Source organism: Diadema antillarum, unplaced genomic scaffold, assembly GCF_040938485.1.
Source record: "Diadema antillarum isolate AM-2024a unplaced genomic scaffold, OU_Dant_1.0 scf00000054, whole genome shotgun sequence".
Classification (NCBI taxonomy): domain Eukaryota; kingdom Metazoa; phylum Echinodermata; class Echinoidea; order Diadematoida; family Diadematidae; genus Diadema; species Diadema antillarum.
Window position 1 is genome coordinate 539,302 of NW_027270943.1, and position 12,184 is coordinate 551,485.

At 39.4% G+C, this 12,184-nt stretch overlaps 1 protein-coding gene across 1 annotated transcript; it reads left to right on the plus strand.

The window, feature by feature from the left end:
• Positions 1 to 4,443: 4,443 nt before the first annotated feature.
• On the plus strand, positions 4,444 to 11,157 carry LOC139715749 (uncharacterized). Its single transcript, XM_071627299.1, has 4 exons — positions 4,444 to 5,007; positions 5,995 to 6,191; positions 8,459 to 8,623; positions 9,606 to 11,157. Exons 1-4 carry the CDS (start codon positions 4,726 to 4,728, stop codon positions 10,342 to 10,344), a joined length of 1,383 nt encoding a protein of 460 aa, XP_071483400.1. The 5' UTR covers positions 4,444 to 4,725; the 3' UTR covers positions 10,345 to 11,157.
• The last annotated feature ends 1,027 nt before the right edge of the window (positions 11,158 to 12,184 follow it).

Consider the following 12,184-nt stretch of genomic DNA (forward strand, 5'->3'; position numbering starts at 1 on the left):
ACATGCATGTAGAGGTAGCACTTGTAAATCATGGCACAAATTGAAGTAGGCCTTCGAGTGGTATTATGTATAGCATGTAAACGTAAAACAATCTTTCAGTATAGTTATTTGTCCTGAATTGCTAAAGCACCGTATGATTACACGCTGTCATCATTTGCAATAGGCCTAATTCATTTTCACGAAGTCATGATTGGCACGACGTACAGGTATTAAAAGTAGGAGAAGATTGTATTAGAAGCCGTTCGGTGTGGCATGTTGTTCCTATACCGTTTTATTGTTCACGCCATCATGCGTGAACGCCTTCTCTGCTGTTTTTTTTATTGAAAACAGATTGAAAGTAGCATTTTATCACCTTTTCACGCTAATTTCCACCACCACGGATCTACATGTCGAGATTTGATATTATTCACTTCTACCCGAAATCATTTTTTCTCCCCCCCCCCCTCTCTCTCTCTCTCTCTCTCTCTCTCTCTCGTCACTGTACAGTAATGATGTAATGACGAGTTCTAATGTTTAAAGGTTGCGTGAGTGGTAATCACGGTGCTTTCAATACATTGGCACGGTTGTACCCAATCGCTTGCCATCGCGTATTGTTTCGTATGCTGTTGCTGATATGAAAAGCGTTGATCAGCTATAAGAGAGTTTTCGCTACCAGGAAGCAATCAGCTGTGAAAGTACCCGTCCGGTACTCGGACTCCCGTCACGATAGCAGTTTCGCTTTCCTGTACACACAGGACGAGGCGTGGGGACAAGATCGCTGATTGGCTGGATGGCTGACTTGCTCACTCATGCCCAGCATTGGGACCGGACGCTATTTTGGCTGAATACTGCACTCGTTTTCTCCAGGACGAGTTTTTTTTTTTCTTAGACGGCACAGATTGGGGAACCTCACCTGAAAGGGTGAGGTTTCACCCAATACCCTAACCCTTTAAGATACCCTAAACACTCAAACCCTAACCCTAATCCTAACCCTACACCCAACGTATTTCCCATAGGTTTAATACGCACCATGCCCCAATCTGTGCCGTCTAAAAAAAAAAGAAAAGAAAAGAAAAAAACGCCTCCAGGACGGGACGTTTGTCGGATTTGATCATGCGCAGATGCAAATTTCCATATGGCACGCTTTAGTATATTAAAATCCCGGCCGCGTCGTGCTTGCGAAAATTCCCTATTGAATAGGCGGCACCATCTTTCCAAAGTTTAATAGCATAGGAATCAGTAGCAGATAATGAACTGAAGAGTACGCCTTTTTCAAAAGGGAAAGAGTTTCAAGGAAAAAAGTTTCTACAGTGTGCACATGTTTCTCTGAGATCAACGACGTGCCCATAATAAATTACACAACTTCGCCAAACAAGAAATATTACAAAAGCTAGGTGTCAATATATGGTTGATTTTCAGTTGAGCTATAAACAAATGAAAAAAAATATACTTGTAATCATATCATGGGCAGTATCTTCTAATGCGTCATCACTTTTTAATCGTTGAGAAGTATGTCACAAAGAATGTACAATGTACATTCAAGTCAAGACGAAAATGTCAATTTGTCGCAAAATTTATCCGAAGTATTTGCGGCGATGGACAGGAGAAAAAAACGATATAAAGGAATGTCAGGACAATACAGAAACTTCATCGAGGGCAAGTAAACATGAAACAAATTACACTCCGAGAGTGACTTGATATATCAAAGAATCACAAGCAATGAACACGTCGTAACGATTATCTGGTCACTTTAACGCACCCCAATATTCAAACACACAACCGGACAAGGGCATATACGAGGTTGTATTTGGCCTGGGGAAGGGTGTATGATAAAAATGCATTTCACAAGATTCAATTTTTTTGTTCAAAATATTCATTCATCCATTCCTTTGTAAGTGGCCTACGTTGTATCGACCTTTTTCCAGGAAGATGCGAATTTACTTTTTGTTTGTTTGTGTGCGAGTGCGTATGTTCTTTTTTGTTTTGTAATAGCAGAGTAACAATAGTGACGTTCTCTCAATCCTCTGCATTTTCGTGTTCGTGACATTTTTCCCTAATTGAGTCAAAACAATATTCTTGATCAGCACATTCATTTTTATGTTAACCATTATTTTCTATTGAAAATGGATAAGTTTTGAACGAATTTTTCGCTTTCTCTCAAGCTCTAAAAATGGTCTGCTTTTCTACAGTCACTGCAGTCATACGTATTTGGAAACCATGGTGTTTTTCAGCTGGAGTACACATTTTTGAGGAACCGCTAGAATTAACTGACGGATTGACATTCCATTGAACCAGGAAAAGAAAAGAAAAAATAATGCAATTTAGCAGCAACATGAATTTATAGAACATCATTTTCTCTCTTTTTTGTAGAGTCTAACAATTGAAGTTCTTACTTGTCTGCATTTCTACCAGTTTGAGGTGGTCACTTTCCATTGCGCTGAGTTATTCAGGACAGTTACAAAGAAAGCTACAAATCTCTCGAGATCTAGGACATCAAATTAGAATCGGTTATTGGGATACGACAGGGCTTGCGTTTTTACCTTTGTTCAGGACGGGCTGGAAGAGGGTGGAGAGGAGAACAATGAATTGCTTGGGCCTTTTGCGGGATGTGTGGAAGGGGGATAAAGTCATCAGTGAGATGATTGTGCGTTTTCACCTGAAGAATTTTAGTGTTGTATTATTTCAATGATAGTTAACGACACTCTTGTGTAGAGGGCGTGGCAATCTATTTGAAAACTGAAGGAATTTCGATTGTGTCGGCTGATGAGGTATCCGGTTTGACTTTTTTACGCTAGATACTTTACAACAAGATATTTTATTAGCTACGTAATCAACATGACTTGCCGAGCTTTTTATCATTCGTAAGCCATTCACAACCAATACTATGAGGATTCGTTTATTTGTCTTTACAATGATCTTTTCCATGTCTCCCGAATGAATGGCATCTCAACAAACGGCGAAATATTAAAGAACGACTTTTTGATCACCTTCGAGCTGATTGAGGCATTGCCTGATAGGGAGAGAAAAAAATGCAAAAACCAATTGCTGGGAGGAACTCCTCATGGCTTAACTTTCTCCTCTTTAACTCCTTTTGGAATCTTATTCAGTGTCACAGGATGATGGCTCATAAAGTTCATCCGCAGCAACGGCCGGGTTTTTGTATTGAAATGCAAATCAGGGTACACGCTTCCGTTTTCTTCACTATTCTTTGTGTGCTTTGAGTTCAGATTGAACAAAATACAAAGAAACAAAAACAAAACAAGAAGGCATAGCATTGCACCAGTTTAAGTACCTGGCATAGAAAGAGTTAAAGGTCATCACTCATGCGTGCTCTATCACTCCTATAATGTTGGGACAAATGAGAGTTTATAAGGTGGCGTTTGAAATCACAGGGAGGTACTTTGATATACTGGGCGATAGCAGAAAAACATGTATTCTTCTTGATTGCAACGCTTTGGACGATAGCGTGTGGAATGGATACGGATCCTACTGAATTTGATCTGGACTGGTTACTTGAGGACGATGGTGACAGCGCGGGCGTGTCCAGTGTGGATGACGATGTTCCCACGACCAGAACGAGCAGTAGAGAGGTAGATCGGGAACCGCGACCGCCTACTCAGGGCTGTAAGAAACGTACAGGGCCGCGACGTATTGACGAGGAATATCCAGAAGCGCTTAACATCATGAGAGCTTACGTGGAGGCCAACGGCTTTGAGGCCCACAGGCGTCGCCAGACAACGACTGGAAAATGCGGGGTATCACTGCGGGATATTCGGTCACACCTCTTCCAGACATTGCCAGAAATTCAAGAAAAGCACCCAAATCTAGGTACAATCTCAATCATTGCATTCTCATAAATAAGATATATTTTTTTTTACTTACTTGAAGTGAAAGAAAAGTCTGTACAACTGTGATGTTAAATGTAGGTCGATATTTACACGTAGAACTGTAGAAGAATGCGAAGTTCTACTTGAATACATAGTGTGATATCGGAACAATTAAAATCATAGTTAGTCCATCCAACAGTAGCTTTAACATGCATGAAAATAAAAGACCACTGACAAAAATGACAAAGGTAGTACTTTTCCCTGTTTCTCTGACCCTGACTTCATTTTCATGAAGGCATTGGTTTCGTTGAGAGAGACAATATGGGCGTAGATATATTTGAAGTACTGTACTCATATCACATTTGAACTACAAAAAAATCAACAGTCTCAATCCCGTGTGTGTTGGGATTCAGAATATGAACTTTTCGATGTATTCCATAAACCATTTATTATTGGCAAGAGTTCCTGCTGACACAGTCACCCAAAAGTGAGTGCATGCATCCGTGCGTATCGTTAGGCCACAGGTAGGGGTGTATAGATCTGCTCTAATCTAGTACTAGTGTGATACTAGTGTACTAGTCTCAAAAGAAAGTCTTTTCACCATATTATGTATAAGTTATTATATAAGTTATTTAAGAGAAATTTAAAGCTCATCGATTCTGATGAAAATCCGTTTGGAAATGGTCGTGATGTTAATAGGAAAAATCCCAATTGATTCTAATAAAATTAAGGCCCCATCCAATTGCAGCGGCAGTCGGGTTGCCATGGTAACAGCATATCATGGTAGATAGACACCTGACTTCATATTGTATTAAGTTTCACGATACTATGATAACCAATATGATTTTACTTCTTCATACTCGTCTTGAAAAGTACTCTTTAGCTATTCGTGTAGGTTCTTATTCATATCGAAAATGTAATGACTAGAGCAACGAAAGAGGAACAGGTTTGCACATATTTTGTTCTTCGCACAGGATTGAAGACGATACATCGCTGGATGAAAGCTCCCAATCAGAGAAGTCGTCATGCCGCCAAAGACTACAAGGGGTTAATAGATGCCCGTGTTGCTCCGAAGCAGAACACTGCTGCTGAGGAAAGACCAGACACTCACTACCTCAGAGCCAGAGTGAAATATGCCCTAGAAATGTGCGCAGAACTTGAACAGCAGGCAGCTGTTATATCAATGGATAACAAAAACAAGGTATATTCCAACTTGAACCGAATGTCTGTTCTTTTTTTCTACAAACACTCCTCCATTTTGACAAACTTGCCTTTTAAAAGACATTTTTCATGATGTCATAATACCAAACCCATGTAGGGGTGCATGCGTTTATACACCGAGCATGGTACTGACAACGCTCCTGAATTTTTCTATGGTGCGCCAAGAGGAAAAAAAAAAGAATAGTTTTGGTACGAAATCACCCAAGCTGTTATGTTATAATCGAGGGCAACAAATTAGACAGTAGAAGAATAATTTTGTAATACGTGTATATCTAAATAATCGTGGGGAAGTGATATTATTGTAATAGATCCAGACGTGAATCTTTTTGGCGCACCATTGCACCAAACCCCGCCCGTTACCTCAGGTTTACCGCACTCCTTGTAAACGGCCTGTAAGAGTCTTCGGCACCCCTCAAAATACAAACATTCAGGAGGAAATGTGGTATAAACTTCTCTCATCATCATTCGGGACACAAAAATTGCCACCCAAAGATGCTGATATGTGCGATGTTATTACGAACATAAGACAGTGGATATAATAAAACATGCAATATACATACAAATAACATTTTGTTCGTAGTCTGAAACCACATATTTCGGTAAAAATATCGCTTTCCGTTTCTGACCACTCGCTTACCAGTGTACAAACAAAATCATATCAATTGAATCAAAGCAAACTGTGCATCTGAGTTTTAGGATGTCATTCACGTGCCCCAAATACATATTATGTGTGCGTCTCTCTCAATCTCTCTCTCTCTCCCTCTCTTTATGTATGTATGTTTATATATAATAAGCATATATGAATATACATATATACATATATGTATATATATATATATATATATATATATATATATATATATATATATATATATATATATATATAGTTGATGCCGATACTTGTACCGTGAATTACTAGTATAGAAAGTCAACTGACTAGTATTTCTGACTGTTAACTTTCTTTTAGGTCCATATTGGAAGCAAGACTCTCGCTGTAAATCGGCATCTACAACCGGGCAGGTTCTTTCCCACCAATGACCAGCCGAACTATCAGGATCATGATTTTCCAACTCCGGGGTACTTGATAACGCCTTCAGGATATTTCGTTATGAAGCCTGGCGAGAAAGAGCTGTTTAAAGACGAAAAAGGACGAGAGCATTTCAGGTTAGAGTATAGCTAGGTTTGTATTTTGTGGCTTTGCGTTTTGGCAGCTAAAGAAATGCTAACGGCTGTATAGTGCAACAATTATGTTGCTTGTTTAGTATAGAGGAAAAGTCTCGTAGTGCCCCCTTAAAATAAAAAAGCAATACCACCTCCTACACACACACACACACACACACTCACACACACACTCACACACACACACACACACGCACACACAGACACACACACACAGACACACACACGAACACACACACACACTCACAAAGGATGATCGTGGATCATGGATACTTTTGGTTTTCGAAAGGAATGTGTATATTTTACTCGGTAACATCTTTCACGCAATTTAGCCCTAACTAGGCCGGGGGGGGGGGGGGGGGGGGGCTCCGAGGCCCCCCCCCCCCCCCCCTCAACGTTCCGCGCGATGTATCGCAATCGCAAAAAGCTATCGCCGCGACGTTTCATGACTTTTTTCTTTCGAGTCTCCCGCACCTTTTGACACCAAATTTGCGACGCCCGGGTGCGCGGTTCCGAAGTTACGCGTAAATATGTACCGGTACATGCATGTCAGACCAAAAATTGCTCAAAAACGTTAATTCGTGTACAATTTCAATGCAAACTGTGCTTACTGGCAAATTTCACAAAAGCATGATCATTTTGGTGTTTTATTGATTAAAATCAATGAATAACACAGATTTCTTGTTCGGAGCGATGTCGCGGACAAATTTCATCGAAAAAACAATGAAAAGAATAAAGTCGAAAAAACCAAGAAATACATAAGAAATTCAAAAAACAATAAAATACTTAAGATTTTTTTTCTGATATCACAATCTTTTTATTACATTTGCTAAGGACACTAAAAAGAATATTTACTCAAAAAATGTGCCTGTTTTGAGCTTTATTTTGTGATTTATACCAATTAGTCTGATTTTATGCATCATCATGCATAAATTAGCACAATTTAGCATAAATGATTTTTTTTTAAATTAACTTCATAGTATTTTAGATTCCATCTATCATAGGCAATGATTGTGTGTGCCAATTTTCGTCGCGATCGCGCGGTCGACGGCCGAGATCTGGAGGGGGGGGGGGGGGGCCTGGGAGGCCCCCCCCCCCCCCCCCCCCCCCCCCCCGGCTCTTTCAACTACCTAAATAGCCCGGCCTAGTTTAGGGTTAAAGGACCGGCACAATGTGCAGCCGATACACAACAAGTAGTGAGTTCTCAAGTCACATGAAGCAATAACGCATCAAGCATGACCTTCAAGCTTTTTGTTGCATATTGTACACAGAACCACTAGGGAAGAGTTGCAGGGCAATCGCAATTTCTCGCCTCAGAAGCAATCAATAACGATTAATCTATACAGCAAATTGAAGGAGAAATAATTCTCTAACTGGCGATGTCAGTTATTTTGTGTTCTTTGAGGATAGATCTGTGAAAATGACTTCAGAACTTAGCCTCCAAAAAAGAAACTTTTCGTTACTAAAAATGTCCCTTTTTTCACATTTATCGTTATGATCCAAAACTAAAATTGCGGTACATGACTTGAGGAAGTAATACCGCTGTATGTCCATACTGTGTTCCAAAATATCTTTTCTGTAATATTTGTCGTAAAGTTATGTCGGGAAAACCGGACCACTGTCATTTGTGACGCACTTAAAATTCATAACGTATTAAAGCGGTAATACGTTCTAGTTGTTTATGTCCAGTATTTTCTTTGAAATCTGGTTGTACATTGGCTCTGATTTCAACCTATTAGCAAACTACTAATTGCGCAAACATTGAACTTCGCAGGTAGAGAGTCTGGTGTATACAGACGACCAGAATAATAACATGCAAATCCATACCGTATAGGAGAGTTGTGTCGGGAAGTAATCCTCACCCTTTCCCACAGGGATAGAATAAAAAATGATGATAATAAAAAAAAATACAAAAATCTCGAAAGGTCTACATCAGAATTTTCGCCCAAAGTTCATATGAAAGATGACATATCCATATTAGATATATGGGAAGTTTCAAGGGATTTTGGCGTTTAATAAACTAAGGGAGATAAGAGGGAATGAATTTTCGTGAATTCTTTTTTTGTCCTCTCCATATATGCACAGTGAAAGCTTCGATGACGGCTACACATTCAAAAGCATTTGCCAGGCTCTTATCGCAGAGTTTAAGTGCATTGTATCACCGGGCCTGAAATGCAGAATAACTGAAAATAATCAACTCTGTTGCCTTGTATTCATAAACACGCTTGTTCATTTGTGTTCCCTTGGGCTAGATTTGACAGAATCGGGGAAACTCATGTAGTCAACCGTCCTCCCGGCGTTGGCGTAAACATTGAAAGTCATCTATGTGATGTTCTGCCCATCACCCAAGAACTCAGAGAGGAAGGACGCACTGCAGTGCTTCTTGTTGTCGACAATGGGGCCGATTTCAATCCAAGGTATATCACAGGCATGAATATTAAGTTATCAGTGAAGCAGATGATCCGACCCAAACTATCTCCTTAAAAGGGGGGGGGGTGTTCCTTCCTAGACCTCAGGGAAATGGTGAATTTGACTCTGATAACAAACACAAACCATACGGAAAATAACATTTCCTTCAAAGTCCCTTGGAAGAGATAAAGCTATTGACAGTGTAAAAGCGAGAGACACACTACTAGACAGTGAAGATTAACATGCAATCGCATAGAGAGAAGGTGAGGTGTTCGAAAAATGACCTCAAAATAAGAGGGTTTTTTTTTTTAATGGTAAATCTGTTTCACAAACACTCGTATAAATAAAATGCAAAGTGTTGATATTGCATTCGTATATTAGTTTCTGAACTGTACAGCAGGACTCTCATGTTGCTTAAAAAATAATCTTCATATGATGAAAAGTATTGAATGTGCAGCGATATAAGAGTGGATACATCAGTGAATCTTTGATTAAAGTAGAAAACAAAAGAAAGAACATTGTAAGTGAATCTCTTTTGTAACGTGTTAACAGAATGAAATCTTTCTTACTGCAATGAGCAAAATATACTTTTTCACATTTTCTATACTGCAACGCATGAGCGAACATCCGACTTTTAGCGTTCGAGTTTCGAGATGCTGTTTTGTTTTGTTTTCGTTGTGCAGATCGTATGACTTAAATCTTCCACAAAATGCAAATTATTATCATTTTTTTATAAATTAACACGTCGAGAGAATGTCGACATTTCATGAAAATTCTGTTTCTTTTGCTTTATCGTTTTCCACGTATATCTTCAGAACAACAAGGGATTTTTCCCCCAGTCTGTGAATGCTGCCGCAGAATGGACATGCACATTTGAGATTCAATTCCGTTAAAACAACAATAATTAAGAGATTTTAATATGTTTTAGGCATGAAATCGGGCCTCTTTGGTAACCTTTGAGTAATTTCTTTCATGTTTTCATCATGGCAGATCCCATGTTACCCAATTCTTTTACGGGAAACTTTGGAAAGATGGCGACCTCGACGCAATGGCAGTCTTGTCATATTGTGCCGGGGATTCAAAGTTGAATCCCATCGAGAGAATCTGGGGTCATTTGACCAAGAAACTAACTGCAGTGTATCTCAGGGATGTTCTTCCAGATGAAGATCTGCCCCCAAGGCAACAGAGACTTGAGCAGAGAGTACTCGAGGAAAAAGAGAAAAAAGTCTTTAAGCTGGCACTAGAGCAGCTTGATGGCTACTGGGATGGCATGGCGTATGCAGGCTGCAAAGTCTCATCACGCCATGTCATCTCAGAGCCACAAGCTGCTCTTCTGCCAGCTGTTCAACACAGCCTGTCTTCAAAGAGAGCTTTAATACTAAACAATTCGATGCACGAGGAAACGAAGTTTCAAAATCAACATTTGAGGAGATTAGACGGGATGCTTATCTTCACCAAGTGCGTACAAGAACCGTGTCGGCATTGCACCGAACATCCTCCTGTCAGCAAGGCAGCGTGCCAGCTATTCTCTACATTCCCTACCCCAGTGCCATCATCACAAGACACATATGAGACATACATCACAGCGAGGGCACAGGCACGATCACATCAAGACGAACACATGCCAAGTAGAATCACCAATCATTTAGGAACATGCGAACGCTGCAGCACTCTGTACATTTTCACAAGCAAAACCGATAAAATAAGGCACATGAGACTCATGCACTAGGCTATGCATCACATCTACATTGAACTTTGTTCAATTCTTCTTCTCTCATCGGCCCCTTATTTTGTCTGCCGTTAACAAATTGAGATAGGCTAAACAATACTTTTTAGCTCGGTATGTAATATGATGATTTAAGTGTTTATATAGCGCATATCACCGCCGTACTGGCTCTTTGTGCTTTTGAATGGGGAAATCCAGTCCAATTGAATAGTCTTGCATTTAGAAAAAGCTAGTAAAATCCTACGAGTTCAAGGATTAAAAAAGAAATGACTGCGATCGGATGAAAAATAAGGAAGTTATAGCACTTGGAATTTATATACAATATGGCAAGTTGTTAGGAAATGACATGCTCACTTTTCCATTTGCACATTTTATATTGACCTTTTAAGAACTTTGCAAATGGTGCTGGTCTTTGCAAGTTTGACATCCATGTATTTCTTGCAGTAACGTGTTACTGTGGGTTTCATGTGAAGATTAACTTTGCATTCATTTGATAACTTTTGTGAGCGATTTGAACTTGAGAAGGCAGTTCAGTACTTCAAGAATCAAACTAATTTTCATGATTACTTTTCATCACAACTTCTTCTTGCATACGTTTAATGATTACGCATACCTGATCGTGCTACCTGCTGCAGCAACATTTTTGATAATAAAGATTTCGTGGAGGAAATCGCAAATGTTAGCATGTAGAGATTTTGATCATTTTGCGGATTGAAAAACGACAATTTTGAAAATATGATTTTGCACTACCTCTTCAGTGCAGTTGAAATTTTTGCATTCTCGGTATAGCCAATCTGCACGCGCTGAAGAGCCCTGTCCAAGAAGCACTGTGTGATTTATCGTAGACATCGTCGCTTCCGGGTGTCACGCATGCGTCCAGTTCCTATACCATTCATTTGTTTTCTTTGTCTTATTTTCCGTTGTTACTCCTTTTTTTTCTTTTTTTTTGTGGCTATAATTCAGGTTTTAAAGAGTTGAAAGTTTCTGAATTTTACTGATTTGCGGTCTCTAGAGTCATGGTTACAGGTACAAGGCTTCAATGTGCCGATCAAATGATGGAAAGCGAAGAAATCTTCAACAAAAAATACCCCTCGATAAAGGCAGGACGTGACCTGAGTGCACATGCAGCCAAAAACGGGGGCACGTTTGTCCCCTCAGCTATCCCATTATAAAGAAAACCACTGCTCTCTGCACGGCAAGTAGGTATTGGTGATACCGATAAATTTCCGCTTTGTTGTATTGCAATTAATAACGTATTTTGATATTACGAACTACAAAGTTATCTGTATTGGAAATATTGTAAACTATGAATATTTCATGATGAAAACGCTTTGAGTATTTTATAATTTCACTTTTCACTGAGACAAATGTCTCTGTAGGCCTTTATTGCTATCAGCATGATACGATCATTTGGCAAATATGTGTAAACAGAATGAGAAAACAGTGAGTTCTTTTCTTTTAATGGTACAGGTATATATTGCTACTTCATATCAAAATACAGTTATTGGTTACAGTTAAGAAAGTTGTCTCTCTTGCATTTCTTCTTTTGAATCTGTTTTGTTTTGTTTGTTTTTGGTTTGTTTGTCTGTTTGTTTGTTTGTTTATAACGGCAGCCCGTGTGTTGAAGAGCTATACATAATCGTTGCTGTTTGGGCAAAACTTCAGTTTCTGTGTGACAACCTTTTTACGGGTATGATATACATTTCACAGATAGGGTATGGATTTTATTTATGTGGATTGTTTAGATGTGTGTGTGTGTGTGTGTTTGTGTGTGTGTGTGTGTGTGCGCGCGCACTTTGGTAACTGCAAATTGATAGATCTTTTTTGTTTCATTATTTTGTGT

Bases quoted from the DNA above. Each gene is read 5' to 3' on its own strand.
- LOC139715749 (XM_071627299.1), top strand. From the start codon at position 4,726: ATGACTAGAGCAACGAAAGAGGAACAGGTTTGCACATATTTTGTTCTT. The intron at 5,008-5,994 runs GTATATTCCAAC...ACTTTCTTTTAG, and splicing joins CAATGGATAACAAAAACAAG to GTCCATATTGGAAGCAAGAC. The intron at 6,192-8,458 runs GTTAGAGTATAG...CCCTTGGGCTAG, and splicing joins AAAGGACGAGAGCATTTCAG to ATTTGACAGAATCGGGGAAA.